This window comes from Hippocampus bargibanti, linkage group LG05 (assembly GCF_051943395.1).
Source record: "Hippocampus bargibanti isolate YZ-2025 linkage group LG05, ASM5194339v1, whole genome shotgun sequence".
In the NCBI taxonomy this organism is placed as follows: Eukaryota; Metazoa; Chordata; class Actinopteri; order Syngnathiformes; family Syngnathidae; genus Hippocampus; species Hippocampus bargibanti.
Window position 1 is genome coordinate 15,332,501 of NC_142738.1, and position 19,774 is coordinate 15,352,274.

Genomic DNA, 19,774 nt, shown 5'->3' on the forward strand with positions numbered 1-19,774 from the left:
CCCCCTAAAGCCTACCAATGGGAGCAATCACCAAACGTTTTCATTGGGCTCGTATGGGCATGCAAACATAACTCCTTCCATGTTAAAACATCACACGAGTCAAAATGCAGACGAGGAATTCATACACAAAAAAGCCCACGAAAGAACTTAATAGGAATGATGATCAAGACCTGTCGTTTTACTGCATCACGTGAGGACCTTGTAACAGGTTTTGAACCACATGCATAACACATGGAATGCTCGCAATGTGCTTGAACATCTTCGCCAAGTCTTAAGTTACCGACAAGAGCCCAAGGTTGTCTCTCAAAGTGGTCCCTAAAGGGCCCGAGTATGTTTCTTGTGGTTCTAATCTCCTCAGAATCAGTATCAGTGACCAGAGAGGCAACACTCGGGAAGCAGGACGAAGAGTTAAAACAACCAGATAAGGATCAAATAAACACATGGCCGCTCCACTTGCAGGTCAACCTGGGCGGCATTAACACTCAAACATATGGATAATGCATGCGAGTGTTTGTGTAGAAGTGTGTGTCAAATGGGTATTTATTGAATGGATGTGATTCTATGTTTACATATAATAACCCGTAGCCGACAGCTGCTATCAGTCAGCTGTTGAAACAACGGAGTCTATTTCAGTTTAGCTATGTACTGGATACACGGGAACAGAATGCAGGAATCAATCAATCCAAACGTAATTGCATGTTTGGGTTTCAATGTCAGGACATGATACGTTAATAGGCTGGCCATAACATTGCATGGTTGTTGCAAGCATATGTTATGAAGACTCAACAGTGACCCCAACAGTGTCACGGCTCCAGACACTTATTAGTTATCCCCAAAACACGTCTTTTTTTCACGCATTGAAGACTACTGCCATTTTTCCCCACACTATGGCACATCTAAAAGCATTCGATTTTCTCAAAAGCAGAAAATGTCCGCGATAATTCGATAGGCTTTAATTATGGAGCAATATTCAGATTTTCTGAACGCAGAATGTTTAATGTCCTTGAAAACTGATTTGTGAGAGTTGCACCAGTTGTAAATGGTCTACATAAACGAAGCTGAATAGTATTGTATTCCCTTTAAAGTAGCCCCATCTAGTGGATGCATAACATAATTGACATCATTGTAGCTTCTATTCAAAGAAACTTATAATGGTGTGCGCCCTATCCAGTATATAAAATAAATAATAATAATAATAATAATAATAATAATAATAATAATAATAATACATTTCATTTACAAGCGCCTTTCTGAACACTCAAGGACACTTTACAACAAAGACAACACACAAAACAATAAAATCATGCATAAAACAATAAATAATAAAACAGCAGAATAAATTAGACCATGAAAGCAAGTTTAAACAGGTGGGTTTTCAGGTGTGATTTGAAAGTAGGAAGGGAGTCAATGTTGCGGATGTTGGGTGGAAGTGAGTTCCAGAGTTTAGGAGCGGAGCGGCTGAAAGCTCTGCACCCCATCGTTGTGAGACGGGCAGAGGGCATGTAGAGGTGGAGGGAGGAAGAGGATCTGAGGGCCCGAGAAGGAATTGAGATTTGAATTAGGTCAGACAGATAGGGGGGGCAAGGTTATGGATGGCTTTAAATGTAAACAGAAGTATCTTGAATTCAATACGGAGTTTAACAGGGAGCCAGTGGAGCTGTTGGAGGACAGGAGTGATGTGGTGAAATGAGGGGGTTTTTGTGATGATCCGGGCTGAGGAATTTTGGACTAGTTGGAGTTTATGGAGACATTTTTGATTGACCCCGAAAAGAAGTGAATTACAGTAATCGATCCGGGAGGTGACGAGACTGTGGACGAGGATAGCAGTGGTGTGAGGGGTGAGAGAGGGACGGAGACGATTGATATTGCGCAGGTGAAAATATGCAGACCGGGTTATGTTATTTATATGGGAGTGAAAAGATAGTGTGCTATCAAGGATGACACCCAGGCTCTTAACCTGAGGGGCGGGGGACACGGTAGAACTGTCAATGGTGAGAGAGAAACTGTTTGCTTTGTGAAGGGTGGATTTTGTACCGACAAGGAGAAGTTCAGTTTTTTGCTGTTTAGTTTGAGAAAGTTATGAGAAAACCAGGATTTGATTTCTGAGAGGCAAAGTGTAAGGGATGCAGGTGGAAGAGAGGCGTCGGGTTTACTGGAGAGGTAGAGCTGTGTGTCATCCGTGAAGCAGTGAAAATGAATGCCAAATTTGCAGAAGATATCACCAAGGGGAAGAAGGTATATAATAAAGAGAAGGGTCCCCAGAACAGACCCTTGGGGCACACCGGAAGACACAGGGGAGGACCGTGAAGTGAATGAGGTAATTTGGATAAACTGTGAGCGGCCAGTGAAGTAGGAGTGAAACCAACTAAGTGGGTGTAGCATATGTCACACTGCTACAGAATGTTGCGACAGGTCCTAAAGCAGCGGTGACGTCACGACCGCAGGTAGATTAAGATGGTGGCACAATAAACACGTTGACAAAGCAACTCTCCTCCTCTCATTCCTCCGGACACAACATTGGCGACGAAGATGGACTTCTACACAGCTCCCCTCCCCTCGTTTCTCGCGCTCCCCGGTGAGCCACCAGTCCCGTGGTCCCGCTGGTATGACTCGTTTACGACGTATCTGACGGCGACCGGACTAAACGAGGCAAGCGAAGCACGCCGAACGGCTATGCTAATACACAGTTTAGGTAGTGAGGGGCAGCGCATTTTTCGCTCTCTTGGACCCGCGAAGACATACGGGGATTGTGTCACTTTATTGACCCGACATTTCGCCCCACCTCAGGGCGTGATTGTCCGGCGGGTTGCCTTCCGTCAACGACGGCAACGAACAGGCAAGTCGGTACACCACTACGTTGCCGACTTGCGGTGTCTAGCGGGCCTCTGTAAATTCGGCCGCTTGGAGGAGGAAATGATTAGGGATCAACTCGCCGAGCACACGATTGATCCCAAACTGCGGGAGAAACTGTTATTGTCCCCTGACGACCTCCCACTATCGAAGGCTGTGGAAATGGCGTTTCAATTGGAGAACGCAGCACAATTAACGGCTCGGTTCGTGAACCCACTCACACCTTCACACTCTCCCGCGTTGGCACAGATTGTTGCTCCAACCCCTCCACTCCCAGACGCCACCTTCACCTACGACTCCACCGCTACATACGACGGTGCCGAGATAAATGTGGCCAGACGTCAAGGGGCCGATGCACGCACGCCTTGTGCCAACTGTGGGTCAGCCTCGCATCCCACACGTGCGCCCACTTGCAGAGCCACCGGACAACGATGCCAACGCTGCGGGAAGATGAATCATTTCGCAAGGATGTGCCGCTCTGCTCCCACCTTCACCTACGACCGTACCGAGATAAATGTCGTCAGACATCAACGGGCCAACACACGCAGACCTTGTGCCAACTGTGGGTCTGCCTGGCACCCCACACGCGCGCCAACTTGCAAAGCCATTGGACAGAGATGCCAGCACTGCGGAAGGAGGAACCACTTCGCCAGGATGTGCCGCTCTGCTCCCACGTCAACATACCCGCCACGCCGCTCACCAGACCAGCCGAGGCGAACCACCATCCACTGCGTGGGCTCGCGCGCCAAGCCATTCAAGTGGTGCACAGTGGAACTGGATGGAGTGAGCTTACCACTCCTGCTCGACACGGCAGCCTCCAGGTCACTGTTGAACGTGTCCACAGTTCGACGGCTATTTCCTCATCTCCCGATCGAGGCCAACGCTGAGGACTTGTTTGGCTATGGCCAAACTAAGATTGGTATGGTGGACACTGCCACCTTCACAGTGCGCTATGGCTCGAGGACTCTCCCCCCCTTCACCTTCCAAATATCCCGTCATGGCGCCAACCTCTTGGGCTTGGACTTGTTTTGTGCACTCGGTTTTTCTATCTCTGACAATGCGGGTGCCACAATTCACCCCCAGGCCAACGGCGGTGGAGAAAGCTCCAACCAAGCAGACGGCCTGCCCTACTCTTCCTCAGCCAGCAGAGGGCCCAACGAGAAGCGCCGGACGAAGCAACGCACACTTACTGTGTCGGACTGGGTCCGCATTCGCCGGCCGTGCTGCTCTCACAAATTGGACTCATTCTGGACAGCACCAGTCCAGATTACCGCCCAACTCGGACCGACCACCTTCTGTCTGGCTGACGGGTCCCGTTGGCATGCCAGCCGCCTAAGGAGAGTGGCGGCACCGACCGACCCCCTCGAACGACTTCTCAGGCAAAGACTACTAACGTCCTGTCACACATCAGAGAACACCGATGGGACGCCTCGAAGAGCGTGGTGAACCAGCCGTGCCTGTGGGACCAGAGCCTCGGCCAGCTCGCGTTCGCCTTTGCCCTCGGTATTTGGACAATTATCACCGATTTTGAATGTTCAGACCCTAGCCAGTGCTTAGCCTATCGCGTGGCAAAATAACCCACACGGCTAAGCAGGGAAACCGGCAGTCTACCCGGTTTCCCTTGTTACAGAGTGTTTTTGGTTCCTTCAGGGAGGGGGGTAAATGTAGCATATGTCACACTGCTACAGAATGTTGCGACAGGTCCTAAAGCAGCGGTGACATCACGACCGCAGGTAGATTAAGATGGTGGCACAATAAACACGTTGACAAAGCAACTCTCCTCCTCTCATTCCTCCGGACACAACAGTGGGGTGTGTGTCACGCCTAGAGTGAAGAGTCGGTTGAGCAGGATGGGGTGAGAAATGGTGTCAAAGGCCGCAGATAGATCAAGAAGGATGAGAATAGAGAGGGAGCCGGTATCTGCTGCTATGAGAAGGTCATTCGTGATTTTTATGAGCGCTGATTCAGTGCTGTGGCCAGGACGGAAACCAGACTGGAATTGTTCGTAGAGGTTATTGTGAGTGAGGTGAGAGTGGAGTTGACAGGCGACGTTTTTTTTCGAGAATTTTAGCGATAAATGGAAGATGCGAAATTGGACGTAGGTCATTGAAATCATTGGGATCTGAACCAAGTTTTTTCAGGATTGGCGTTATAGCTGCGGTTTTGAGAGGGACAGGAACAATTCCAGTGGACAATGAGGAGTGAATAATAGCTGAAATAAAAGGGAGGAGAGCGGGAGGAGAGTGGACAAGAGTTGATGAGTAGGGAGGGGGTCAAGTTGACAGGTGGAATTCTTGGACTTGGTGATGAGGTCAGAAAGTAAGGAGGGATGAGGGAGTTCAAAAGACGACAGCAGTTGATAGGGAGTAGGAAGGTTGGGGGTGGGGGGATACAGAGGAGCCGAGGTGCTGGTGGATCTTGTTGATCTTTTCAGTGAAAAACAGAAGTAGTGCGTTGCAGGTGTTTGAGGAGTGAAAGTGTGGGGGGGGGGAATAGGGGGTTGAATGATTTTGGTGTACAGGGAAAACAGAGTCCGTGGATTCCCAGTGTTAGCGTCAATCAGTCCAGAATAGTATTGTGATTTTGCGCGTGTGATAGAGTCCTTGTATTGGGTGAGGTGAGCTGTGTACATGTCCTGGTGGGTGGTGAGGCCGGTCTTTCTGTAAAGTCTTTCTAGCTGCCGAGTTTTCGCCTTGGTGGAGCGGAGTTGGGTGGTGAACCAAGGGGCGGATCGAGTGAATTGGACTGACCGGGATTTTACAGGAGCAAGGGTGTTGAGCATGTTTGCAAGGTCCGTGTTGTATTGGGAAACAAGTTCATCAGGGGGGGAGTTGTAATCCGGATTGAGGTTGGCAGCCATTGCAGTGAGGGTGACAGTGTCAATGTCTTTGATTTTCCGATAAGTGATGATGCGCGGTGGCTTGGGGAGAGTGTGATGGGAACGTTAAATGAGACAAGGAAATGGTCCGTTACAGGTAGTTCGTTTCTTGTGCAGTTGGCGGGGGTAAAACCACAGCAGCATATTAAGTCCAGGGTATGCCCTTTTATATGCGTGGGGAAATCAGAGAATTGATGCAAGCCAAAACTCTCCAGTGAGGAAATAAAGTCTTTGGTGAGGGGATGGGTGGAATTGTCAATGTGTATGTTGAAGTCCCCAAGGATAATAATATTTGGTGACAGAGTGGAGAGGTGTGTGAGGACAGCTGAGAAGTCTTTTAAAAAGTCACAATGTGGTTTAGGGGGACGATATACAGTGGCTATAACTGAGGGAGATGGACCAGAAATTTGACACGCGAGGCATTCAAATGAGAGAGTTTCCGGGACTGGCACTTGAGTCACTTTCCAGATCTCGCGGTAAAATATCGAGAGACCGCCTCCACGGCCCGAGAGGCGGGGTTTTCAGAGGTAAACAAACCCAGGTGGCGTCGTGTCGTTCAACTCGGAAAAGTCCCCCGCCGTTTGCCAGGTCTCATTCAAGCAGAAGAAGTCCAACTTACGGTCACTAAGGATGTCTTGGATAAGACAACCCTTCCCCGTAAGCGAGCAGATGTTCAGGAGGCCGAAGGTGACGCTGGTGGTGTCATTTTGAGGGGCATTGGCCGACCTAGCCAGGCCGGCTAACACACGGTGTTGCACGGAGCGGCTGTAACCTCTGCGTGGCCGGCGGAAAGATGACCACAGGGAAGTGATATCCTTGGAGTCGTCGAGGTGAAAGTCTCGACGTGATCCGCGGTGGATATACCTCCGGGAAGGGCGGCAAGCGATCTGAAAATCGCCTGTGGCACGCTCGTCCACCGGGAGCGGAGTTCAAGCAGCTCTGACGCCGAATACTGCAGCCGTCCAAAGGGTCGTTGGAGGAGCGACATGATAGCAACCAGCAACGTCCAGAGACAGGCAGCGTCCAGGTTAGCCCTCAACAGCGGGTATGTTGCGTCACACGCGTGTATGATTTTGAAGTGCGCCTTTCAACACTTTCATGTCTTTCATTTCCTTGATCTCCTTGATGTGCGTATCACCCTGACGCATAGCACACGCTTGCAAATTGTATAAAAGGAGCTGTCGCGGGACAGAGAGTTTGGGCGACAGAGAGTTTGGGCAGAATCATCTCAGACTCACGCCCAGCTCACGCCCGGCGTCGGACGGACATCAAGGCACGACTTGCTCGACTCCACGCCACGATCAAGCTCTGCGCGTCACCTGCCTGGGAGATCTGACAACGAACCTACTTACAAATAAAGAGAACCATCAAACTCTTTATGTACAGGTGGGTGGAGATGGTCCGTGTTCTCGTCCGTGGTCCGGATAAACGACCGGAATCACGAGACGATCCGACAGCCAAAGCGGATTGGAATTCGACCATAAGTTCCTCTGGTGACTGTCGTTTTCCAGTGGTTACAGGAATTGTAAAAACTAAAAAGAAGCCAAAATGTTTGCGGGCGAATAGCGACAGCCAAAAGCGCGCCAGCGTACACTCGACCCGGAAGTGACCATGTGTACACTGTCACGGTTAGCAAGGTGGGTGTGGTGGACCCCAAACAAAGCAGGCACCCAAATATAAAATATGTTTTAAAATAGACCGGAGGTCTGGCTTATACTCTCAAGCGCCTGATAAAAATATGCAAAAAAATATGTTTACCAATTCACTGCCAAACATGTGAAAAAATGTGTCCACTCCAGTGCCAGGGTTTTTGTCATTGTAACTCAAATTCCAGCACTGTCATGATCTGGTTGGCGACCAACGGGTGGCGCTGTCTGCCCCGCCTGCACCTGCACAGGTGCTGGTTGTCCCGAGCCTTGGCGGACTGCCACATTCGGATTGGTGACCACCGGGTAGCTCTGTCAGCCTGCCTGCTGCTGCTGATTGTAACGACCAGCACCTGTATCGCAGGTGCTGGTCGTTACAATCACTGACACTTAAAAGGACTCCCGGCACGACCATCCGGTGTCGGGTCATTGTTGTATGTGTTGTAAGCAATTGTATGCACTGTGTATGCATTGTATGCTGTGCATGTGTTTGTTTAATCTTGGCAGACTTTTACTATTGGTCTTTATTTGACCTTGTATTATTTATGTTTGAATGACTTTGATGTTTTAGATTTTGTTCCTGTTGACTTTATTTTAATACAATTTCTCAAACACAACCTGCTGCTCCCTCCTTCCTGCTTTTTGGGATCCCCATCTGCCATCACCATCTTGCAAACCGTGACAAGGACCCACAGAATATGGAGTTTTAGAAATACATTAATATTCAATACAGCATTAGTGGGAAAAACAAAAAAAAAAAAAACTAATTCGGGAATGGTTCTCCACGTCATATTTTGAATTCCTGAATAAATTTGAAAATGGCACTGAATGAGTTATAATGGCATTCAGGTGCGACTGTGAAAGTTGTTTTTTGTTTGTTTTTTGGTTATAGATACAATTAACTGGTGACACAACCAGGGTGTCCGACCATTTTTATTAAGAGTACGCTGGGATATACTCCATTTACCCCTGACCCTAAAAAAGACAAAAGTTGTGGGAAATGAATGCGTCGACCTCCTTTGAGAGGTCCTTACAGCTGCTCTCAATGCTTCTATTTTGGCCTAAACACACTGTCAACTCTGGCAAATGTCCGCCCTACCTTCTAATGTTGTTGAGAGAATACAATGTTGCTTCCAACTTTGCACTCATATGTATTTACATTGCCTTTATATTGTGTACCTTTCTGGGACCCTTGGTGAGGTTATCAGGGTCAAGCAAGTAGATGTGATCCCTGGCTCCTAGAAGAAGACGACCCCTCTCCTCATCCAGCAGCAGGATGTGTGACAGCAGGCCGTCGGAAGGGCCCAGAAACTGAGAAACACTGTTTGCTCGCAGCAGATCTGCTCGAGATAAATGTTGAAAACACAGACAAATGACAGTTCAGTCATTGTTGCGCGGTAAATATGAAGAATGTGGACATAATGTCTCTACACAAATATTTCAGCAGGACATGACTTGGATTCTTTCTCAGCGGAGCAAAATCCCTAAAACAAGCAGTGGATTTCCTCTTGTCTCGAGAAACGTGTCTCAGCTTGAAGTGAAACGTTCTGATCCTTTGTGGTTTAACACCTTCACTGAGAAACTGGATCAAAAAATAAATATAAAAATACAACAGCAAAGAGTCTTCTACCTCAGTGGGTGTGTTCATGGATATCTGCAGCATGATATTTTCACAGCCTGTTCATTGACCATGAAGACATCGCTGAACTCACGGATTTACATTCTCGCTGTGTCGATCGAGCAAAGCAAAGCAAATGCGTCATCTCAAGCCATCTGTGTACTGTAAGTGTTGCGCTCTCCACTATAGTAAGGGAGATACGGTGTTGTGGGATCCAGGAAAAAAACCACAAGACAAGCAATGTGATACGTCTTGACTCAACAGTGGTTTACTTCGAATGCCCCGATCTAATGCAAACGTACGCGCACAACAATTTCCGGTCCAACGATCTAAATCGGTCCGACACGAAACACGAACCGAAGCAGGCGTTCCATGTTTAAATAAACATTTTCGATATATATCATTTGTAAACCAATAGAACTACGGGAATGTAACCAAAATAGGAAATACGATAATTTACAACCTGTCACATACTCCCCCTCAAAATAGATGTTGTCCCCAACATATGTACTAGTAAATACATAAATACGCTGGACGACGTGCCCAAAACAATGACGCACGGTATTATGAACTGCATCCAAATATGAACTATAATAATGAACAGTTTACAGACTGGAACTCTTTTCCAACATTCTGTTTACATTATAACAATCAACAATTCACAGACTGGAACTCTTTTCATACATTCCGTTTTACTTATACAGGGCTCATCGGGGTCTTCTTGTTTCCATCTCATTGTTCTATTAAACCGAAGTGTCGATTAACCATTTCTGTAGTATTTCGTGGCATAATAGGGGTGTGCGCCATACATCCAAGGCATTGTCTGTTCACCATGATATGGTACTGTCCCTACATTGTAGCAAGATGGCGAACCAAGGCGATCATACGTGAATACCTTGGGTCTCCTGTGTTCTCGTCGTGGCCGTTGATTTCCCCCAATATCAGGATTACTGGGGGGTGGCTGGGGAAAAGGGGGACACACTGTCACAGGTGGATCATTTTCCGGACCAATGTTGCCCTCCTGAGATTGGTCAACTTCCGCAGCTCCCGGCTCCGTCCCCGGCAGTTCATTCCCCAGTTGTTTGTCATCATAGTGGGTTGTCTCCACAAAGCTCACGTCCCGCGGTTCTGGTGAGTCTGGTCGGGTGCTCTGGCGATGCAACACTGGATAATACTCATCCTCCTCATCATCCTCTTCCGGATCCATTTCCGGCATCTTGTTCGGTCGTTGCCGAGTGGACTTTTCCTTGGACCGGGACTGTAGTGAAGTCTCTAATGGCAAATGATCACATGGCAGGAAGAGATTGCGGTGGAGTATCCTAGATCTGCCCTTCCCCCTCTCAGGTTTCAGCTCATAAACTGGAATGTCTTGGCTGACTTGACGAACCACTGTATGAACAACATCCTCCCAGTGGTTTCTCAGTTTGCCTGAACCTCCACGTGGGGTTAAGTTTCGAACCAGAACACGATCACCGGGCAACAGGGTAGAATACTTTAGTTTACTGTCATATAGTCTCTTACTCCTGGCAGCAGCTTTGTTGTTATTTTCTTGCGTGATCGCATACGCTTCCTCCATGCCCTGTTTCCACTTCTTCACATAGTCCTTCTGGTTGGTTTCACCCTGGTTAGAGTCTGGATTCAAACTAAACAACATATCAACTGGCAAACGTGGTGAACGTCCATAAAGTAAGTAAAAAGGTGAGAACCCTGTCACCTCACTTTTGGTACAGTTGTAAGCATAAACGAGTTTGTTTAGTGAGTCTTTCCAGTTACTCTTTTGTTTCTCTGTCAGTGTCTTTAACATCTGGATCAGTGTTCGATTAAATCGTTCAACCTGTCCATTTCCCTGTGGATGGTAGGGGGTTGTCCTTGAACCCGCAACCCCACAATATTCCTTCAGTTGAGCAAAAAGTTGATTTTCAAATTCACCACCCTGATCATGGTGAATTCGAAGGGGGAACCCAAACTTTAAAGCATAGTCATTAAAGATTTTGTTTGCCGCTGTTTTGCCAGATTTGGACGCTGTAGCATAAACTTGAGCGAAACGTGTAAAATGGTCTACTAGCACAAGCACGTATTCATAACCACCCTTACATTTGTCAAGATGCAAAAAGTCAACGGAGACAAGTTCAAAAGGCTGAGTAGTCACAATATTAGTGAGAGGGGCTCTGGTCTCACGGTTGGGCTTTTTGTGTTTTAGGCACACACACTCTCTCAGTACATAGTCCTCTATTTCTTTTTGCATAAAGGGCCAGTAAAAACGATCCCTTACAAGGGAAAGAGTCCTTTCTACACCATGGTGGCCCATTTCATCATGCAGCTCTTTTAACACTGTCACCTTGTGTTTTTCAGGAAGCAGTAGTTGGGTTCTGTTTGCCGTTTTTCTGTACAAAACACCTCTGTCATTAAAGTGTAGCTTGTCCCATTCCCTCACAAGACAAACAACTTGAGGACAATGCTTTCTTAGTTCAGTACCTAGCGGTTTCGTCTCCGCCAGTTTGTATCTAATAATATGTCCTATAATGGGGTCAGTCTCTTGATCTAGCTTGATCTGTCCAACAGTCAATGGGGCTATCGGTGTGTTTAGTCACACCTCGGCACACGTAGCTGAGATTCCCATAGACCAAGCTGCACTAGACTCGTTCTGTTGGTCAACCGCTTGTACGGCAGCACTCACAGCATCATATGACATTTCTTTTGTACATCCTTCCATATATGTTACCATATCAAGGGGCATCCTAGATACACTGTCTGCATCAACATTTTCCTTACCGGGACGATATTTAACAGTAAAATTAAAATCAGAAAGTTCTGCGACCCACCTGCACCCAGTTGCATTTAACTTAGCAGTCGACAGTACATAAGTGAGTGGATTATTGTCACTATACACAGTGAAGAATGGTGCATAGTACAAATAATCACGAAACTTGTCTGTGATCGCCCACTTAAGCGCCAAAAATTCCAACTTGCCCGAGTGTAAGTTATAATTCTTCTCAGCTGCAGTTAATGTCCGAGAGCCATAGGCTATCACGCGAAGTTTGCCATTTTGTCTTTGGTACAACACAGCACCTAAACCCCGGTTAGAGGCATCTGTATGCAAAATGAAAGGATGCGCGAAGTCAGGAAAACCTAAAACTGGCGGTTGAACTAAACAGTCTATTAGCTGCTCTAACACTGACTGATGCTCATCACTCCACTCAATACGTGTGTTGGAAGACACACTGTTATGTCTCACTTTCCATTTTTGTCTTTGATGCTGCTGAGTCTCAACATTCAGAGGGGCTTTAAGCAAAGCATACAAGGGACTAGCGATACAAGAGAAATCTTTGATGTATTGCCTATAATAGCTTAATAGTCCCAAAATGGCTCGAAGCTCACCGACAGTGCCTGGCTGCTTGTTTTTCAGGGCACGCACTGCTGCTGTATCTGCCGGGTCCATTCGGCTCCCCTCAGCAGAGACAATCCTGCCGAGGTACCTCACTTCCGGCTTGAAGAGGTCACACTTTCGGGCTTTGAGTTTTATTCCATTTTCCCTGAGACGTCGCAACACTCGTCTGACGTCCTCAACGTGGTTGTCAAATGTCCCGCTGAAAACAAGAATGTCATCAAGATAGGGGACACATATTTCGTCCCATAACCCCTCCAGACATTGTTCCATACACCGCTGGAACGCTGCTGGTGCATTCATGAGTCCAAACGGAATTCGAATTCATTCATAAAGGCCCCAAGTGGTCACGAAGGCAGTCCGGTGTCGGCTCCCTTTGGACATGAACCCCTGGTGGTATGCTTTGCCTTGGTCCAGCAGCGAGAAGATGGTGTTACCCCCAAGGCTATCCACCACGTCCTGTACCCGTGGGATGGGGTGCCGGTCAGGGTGTGTTTTCCGGTTCAGCTCTCTGTAATCAATACATAAGCGCAGTGTACCATCTTTTTTCCTGACACAGACGACAGGGGATGAGTAGGAGGAAGTGGACTTTTCCACCCACCCCTGCGCTGTCAAGTCCTGTAAATAATCTTTCACCTCTCTGTACATTGGCTTTGGGACAGACATATATGTCTTTGAAACGGGCTCAGTGTCTTTCAACAAAATGTCCATTTGTAGGTTTTCCACACACCCTATGTCGTCGTCCGATTTTGAAAATGATGCCGATTCCTCTCTCAACATCTGCTGAACGGTCGTTCTTTTATCTTCGTCCAAATGAGAAAGGTCAATTGGGGGGTCCCACTGCTCACTGAGAGCGATGGTGGTATTCTGGACATGGACCTCATTGACAACCGCTGAAGGAAGGTCCCTTTTAAATATGTTAGCTGGGTAGACAGACCCTACTGACTGCACTGTACCAATAATAGCCTTTACTGGAAACCTAATATCATGATTAGTAGGGTTCTGGACACTAACAACTATCCTAGGGATGGAACCTGCCTTTACTGAGACCAACGAGTCACAAAGCTCGAGGCCATCTGGCCACTGTGGGTTTTCACTTGGCTCAAAAACCAATGTAACATCTTCCTTAAAGGGCTTAGCCTGTACTTTGCATGGAATAATAAGTGAGCTATGCCTGGCTATAGTGAATCTCTCATTTGTTGTTTTTACACGGTACTCATGTGCTTGTCCCAGACTAACTGCTTTTATGAAAGTGGCAGCTTTATTGCGCTTAAGGTGGGGAAAAGCTAGTCTAACCGATTTCAAGAGCTTTTCTGTATCCCCTGTTTGTGACTCATTAGAGAGGCTATCTAACACAAGACGCTCAATGACATTAAACCCTATGATAGGACACTGTTGCTGGTCACCTTTTAGTACTAATACTGGTACAAGTAGCCCTGGATCATTAGCACCAAGTTTAAATGGTATCTCAAGCCATCCTACATAAGGCATATCCGTTCCATTAGCTGCCACAATATTGAGAGTGTTATCAGGGTCAATAAGTTCATTCACATTTTTCAATGACACGTCAGGTAAGTTTGTTTGTTTCCATAACTCATCTACAGCACACACCTGGGACCCCGAGTCCCAGAGTGCTTCAACCCTTTTGTTACCCAAAAAGCACCGAATAAGACATTTCTTTCCCACTAACTCCCTGACCGAAGGTAATTTGCCACACTGTTTCTTATCTGTACGCTCGACAAATGACTGCTTATGTCTCTTCTGAACGGGGCCACATGTGTGGGGCTTACATTCCATTTTCATAGCACCACTGTAATACTGGGACCTATCTGTCTCTGTGGTCACACCATGTCCCACTGGGGTAACCCTTTCTAGTTTAAAGCATGGTTCCTAGCTGAGTTCTGTGCTTTGCAGCCTGCTCTGAAATGTTCACTACTTCCACATTTAAAACAGTGCTGACAATATTCTTCACCTGTCTGAATACAAGAATAACATCTGGGCTGAGGGCGACGGGGCATGTAGTACTGCTGAGGGGCGAACCGCTGCTGGAACTGTGCTGCCCCCCTGATCGGCCTGGGGCCTGGTGCTGGGTGGTACTGCTGAAGAGCTGATGGGGAGTGCTGGGTGTAGTAGTGCCTGGCTGGTGGATCTACCTGATATTGTGAAGGTGGAATGAAGGCGACCTGTTCAGGGTAGTGGTCAGGCAGGCGTTCAGGTCCTCCGCTGGTGGGCTGAGAAGTGGCTGTTGGTTTCTGAATAGTCTCTTTGATCTGGGACACTTCTGCACGCAGCTCTTTTAACAGCATCATCTCTGACCTCATCTCTTTGATCTCTGAAAGGAGTTCATTCGGCACAGTAACAGTATTCTGATTTAAGACTGTCTTCTTCCCAATCGGGACTGGTGTGTCATCTAACTGGACAGTGTTCAGCGTTGTCACCCGTGCAGCAGCATTTTTCTTTTTTTCCTGTCGCTCTTTTTCATTTGCACATGCCATGTTTAATTTTTCTAACAGTACTTCATCTGATGTGGTGGTTAGCAGGAGGAAAGGTTGCATGTCACTCTTTACATTGTCACTCTGTAACCCCGTCAGAACTGTGTGCAGGAATAAACTCTGGACCAAAGTGGGATCATACTTCACCCCTGATTCAGCTTCTTGAGATGCAAAAAGAATCATTTGACGAAGATCCATTGCACGCAGTAGAAATTTCTGTGGGGACTCTTTATTAGTCTGCACTTCCGATGAGAGCTGCTTGTACAACTCAGTGGCTCCTCTCTCTTGATAGTGAGATCGGAGAATCCTTCGTAAAGAAGTTAGGGTAAGATTTTCTTTCCCTTCGAGGTAGCTTCTCAACTGCAGACCTGGTGTTATGGCACGAACCACTGCATCGATGATCTCATCCCCCTGGTAGCCTTTACTGAGCCCACTTTCTATCTGTCTGACCAAATTAGGAAATGTGAGTTTATCTTTTTGTCCGAGTTCCCCTATTTGTCCAGATATTTTGAAATCTTTGCGCCAGGGGGCAGTGTCTGGGGGCACTATGCTTCTCTTTCGCACTGCATCCCGACCTTTTTCACTTGATTTGGCTATTCCTAGTTCAAAATCTTTTATACTTTCAATCAAGTCCTTTACACGTAGCAAATCTGACATTCCTCCATCTTCTAGCTCTAATTCAGCTCTTTCAATGTAGGTTGACACAATATTAATTAGTTGGCCTCGAGTCTTTCCTGTAAGTTGCTCTCTTTCCAGTCCAGATATTTGGATTTCAGCACATAACTCTGATAACTGTCGAAAATTCAGTCCAAATAACTTGCCTTTGATGTCCAACTGTAATTCCTCTAACGCCATTTTCGAGAGGGTAGACGCAGTTCAGCTGGCCGGATTCACTTCAAAGTCTTTCAGTGCCCTCTAGTGGTGGCTGTACGCACAGAGATGCAACTAGAGCACATGTAGAAACAAACCAGTAAACGGCAACGCCACTCAGACTGGGTTGATTGGGGATATTCGGCGCGAGCTTCTACCCACGGCGAGTAGACAACATTCGAACGCAAATATCCCAGCGGTGCCTCCAAAATGTTGCGCTTTCCACTATAGTAAGGGAGATACGGTGTTGTGGGATCCAGGAAAAAAACCACAAGACAAGCAATGTGATACGTCTTGACTCAACAGTGGTTTACTTCGAATGCCCCGATCTAATGCAAACGTACGCGCACAACAATTTCCGGTCCAACGATCTAAATCGGTCCGACACGAAACACGAACCGAAGCAGGCGTTCCATGTTTAAATAAACATTTTCGATATATATCATTTGTAAACCAATAGAACTACGCGAATGTAACCAAAATAGGAAATACGATAATTTACAACCTGTCACATAAGCTGATAAGAGTCTAAAACAACTCATGCTATCTTGGCCATCTTGTGTCAGATATCATTCATTAACCATCAAGAGCTTACTCAGATGAGCCGTGAAAGGAAGAACTTTGACAAATTAGACATTTTGCTGCCAAGGAACCTCTCTCAATGTTTGGCAAGGGATACAGTTCAGTTCCTCTAACAAGTGGAAGCCTTGACAGTGTAAATTCCACCATGATCTGATTGCATCTCCATTCCAACTTGTGTTGTGATGCATGTCAATCACTCTGGGAATACTGTCAGTATGTTGTTGGCAAAGAAGAACATGTCATATTAAAAAAAAGGATAATCTTCAGCATTGCCCCCTTGTACGGCTTGGAATGCAAACCTTTATTCTATAAAGAGACAAACATCCCTTGATGTAAAAAGCAATCATTTATTTGATCCGCATTACATCCCCATTCTTGCATCTTGGGAACAATTTTCTGTCATCCAATTAACGGTTTAGTCTTCATATAGCTCTACTATAATTATCTGAAACAAAGCTTCATTTACAGCGATACTTCGACTGTGGAGTTAACTTTTTGCAATATTTAAAATGTTCATACAGCTTTCTATATCTTTCTATATCTTATCTATATCTATATGAATATGTTGGGAAATGCATATGCTGCGTTCATCAGTAATTTTCATAGTCAATGTGGATCTTTTGAAGTCAAGCAAAGTAATTTTTGGGTTCACATTTGACAGCAAGTCCTGAAAGTGGAGGTCAACCCCCGGAATTTCCTTCATGAGAATATGTTCTATGCAGTCCCACTAGTGTAAACATGGCATTTTGATTAATAATGTATAGGTGGTGTACACTGGCGGGTATCTTGTCATTGGTTGCCACGACAACAAAAATATAATTTATTTAGACTTGTTGTTCTGTAAAAGTGTTTAATGTTTCTATGCGAAACTTTATGTGTGTGTTTTTCTAAAAATCGTCTTCGATACTTCATTTATAATGTTTGTCATTGTCACTTCCGCTTCCGTGTCAGGTGTTTTAGATAAAAGCAAGTACGGCGAGACAGACGGAACGAAAGTCTCTCTCTCTCTCTCTCTCTCTCTCTCTCTCTCTCTCTCTCGAGAGAGAGAGAGAGAGAGAGAGAGAGAGAGAGAGAGAGAGAGAGAGAGAGAGAGAGAGAGAGAGAGAGAGAGAGAGAGAGAGAGAGAGAGAGAGAGAGAGAGAGAGAGAGAGAGAGAGAGAGAGAGAGAGAGAGAGAGAGACAAGCAGAGCAACGAAACTCTCAAGTCTACGTCAACGTTTATCTACTTTTGGTTAATAAGGTGCACACGGTACGTTATTAATTTCCTTATTGACTGAATGTTTTGTCGAACTTATTGTAATGTTCGTTCAATGTTCTTTATAGTTTTCACGGTGTTCAAGTGTTTCACAATAAACGTTGTGACAGTACGAAGCGTCATCCTTGACCGGGGTAGATACAGGTGGGATTTGGTATTTCTCACACTCAACAAGCCATTTTTAATGGCTTTCACTTTTCCTTGAGAAAGGTGATAATGAGCGAGTAGGTTACCAACTTATTTTAACCCTCAACCGGACTGAAGCTGGGTCCATACATGCTGACAAAAAATAAGCTCAAATTTGAGCAGTTTAACAACCCTCAAGTCCCAGATGTCTCCGAAGGTTGATACTAAGTGATATTCCTGTCATATGGGGATTTTCAGAGTGTTTTTTTTCTTAGTCATCTGCTCATAAATCAGTTGGGGTTGTAATTATTGAACTTGTTCTATATTTACGATGGAAAATCCTTGGGTGCGGTCAACACCCAGCTGTGTTGAGTTCGAGACTTTATAGAAGGTCCTGTTCAAGTCACAAATGGTAGAGGGATAACAGGTTGTTTTTTGAGCTAATATGAGCTGTCTTGGTGGCACGGTGGTTAACCGATTAGGACATCCCGCTCACAGTGCAGAGGTCCAGGGTTTGAATTTTGGCTCTGACCTTCCCGTGTGGAGTTTGGATGTTCTCCTCGTACCTGGGAGATTTTTTTGAGTCTCCAGTTTCCTTACACATTTCAAAGACACACATTGTAGGTGAATGGAATACTCGAGATTGTCCCAAGGTGTCACTGTGAGTGTGAATGTTTTTTTTGCTGATGTGTGTCGTCCGATTGACAGGCAACCAGTGCAGGGTGTACCGACCTATTGCGCCAAGTCAGCTGGGATAGGCTCCAGAACACACGCGACCCTCGTGAGGGTGAACGTCTCAAAAAATGGATGGATAACCTTTCTCACAAGTCATTTGCTGTCGTGAAAATGACATATGGGAAAAGAAAAGACCTTGCAAGCGCAATGCGTGCTAAGAGTTGCACTCGCTTCCATTTCTTCTTCTTCGTCAACACATTTTTTTTATTTTCTGATTGTCTGGATACCATGTGGCAATATATCATGCCTCATTGGACAAAACTCTTCATCAGGAGTAAGGTGATTTTTCTGACGGCCTCTTGGGGGATTTTACAGACAATGTGTTGAAGAAACTATGACAACAATTGATAAAAGACAAGATGATGATCAGCAGCAGATGGAATGGTGCTTCATAACATAATTTATTAAATTTACTATGCATGGAGATGATTGGGCTCTCAGTGCAGTGTGTCCTTGATGGCAGTTGGAGGAAAAACTCCTCTATTCTTCAGTGCATCCATGAAGCATCGTGCCATGGATAAACTCTGACTCACTGTGTGGGGAGTCCCGAGGGAGTTACTCTGAAAGGATTGACACTGTGATTACCCTTTTGGTGTGAATGACCGGAGAGGTTACCAGCCTTCAATATTTGAACTTCTCCATCTCATCCACTCATCACAATCCGGCTTAATGCCTCCCCGAGTGCAAATGCACCCCCTCTTGTTCATATCTTTTACCCCCACATACCTCATACTCTGGGCAAAGGAGGGAGATTAGGCCCGCTTGCACCATCAGTAAGCGGTAATCTGTTCTGCAAACATGCAGCGCAGTCAGTCCGTTTAAATCAGCCTGCTTAGCCGATATTTCTTAGCACCTTGCCGTTCACCTTTCCTCAAAGAGGAGAGCCATGACAGTCAGCAGCTCTTGATTTGCATCCTCTCGTAAAGCATTCTCTCACACCAGCTTGAGTAAAACATCAGTTGTGTGGCTGAGACAGCGCTGATAAAACCAAAATCCCTTTTTGTACGACTATCATGGCCAGCTAACCAAGCATTCCTTTTAAAGTCGATCAATATTGTCACAGCATGTAACTTCACCTTTTTTACTCAAGCGGTGGTTTAAAGTTTCACTAAAAATGATGACTCAGTGTTGAAGGTACAAATCACGGGGTCCCTATGTGTCTACAGCAGAATATGTGCATAAATCAAAATATGGCATAGTCTGTAACTATGATACGCAAACGCAGTAATAAAGTCATCCATCCATTTGTTTTCAACACCGCTTGTACCCGTGAGGGTCAAGGGTAAGGTGGAGCCCATCACAGTTGACTTTGGGTAATGGGCAGCTTATAACTCTGG

At 46.1% G+C, this 19,774-nt stretch overlaps 1 protein-coding gene across 1 annotated transcript in view; it reads right to left on the reverse strand.

Moving 5' to 3' along the window:
* sema3d (sema domain, immunoglobulin domain (Ig), short basic domain, secreted, (semaphorin) 3D) overlaps window positions 1–19,774 on the reverse strand; it is a 72,326-nt gene that overhangs the window by 28,433 nt on the left and 24,119 nt on the right. The window contains exon 4 of the mRNA XM_088996873.1: window positions 8,554–8,714. Within this exon, the coding sequence (XP_088852999.1) occupies window positions 8,554–8,714 (161 nt within the window). The remainder of the gene's footprint in view (window positions 1–8,553; window positions 8,715–19,774) is intronic.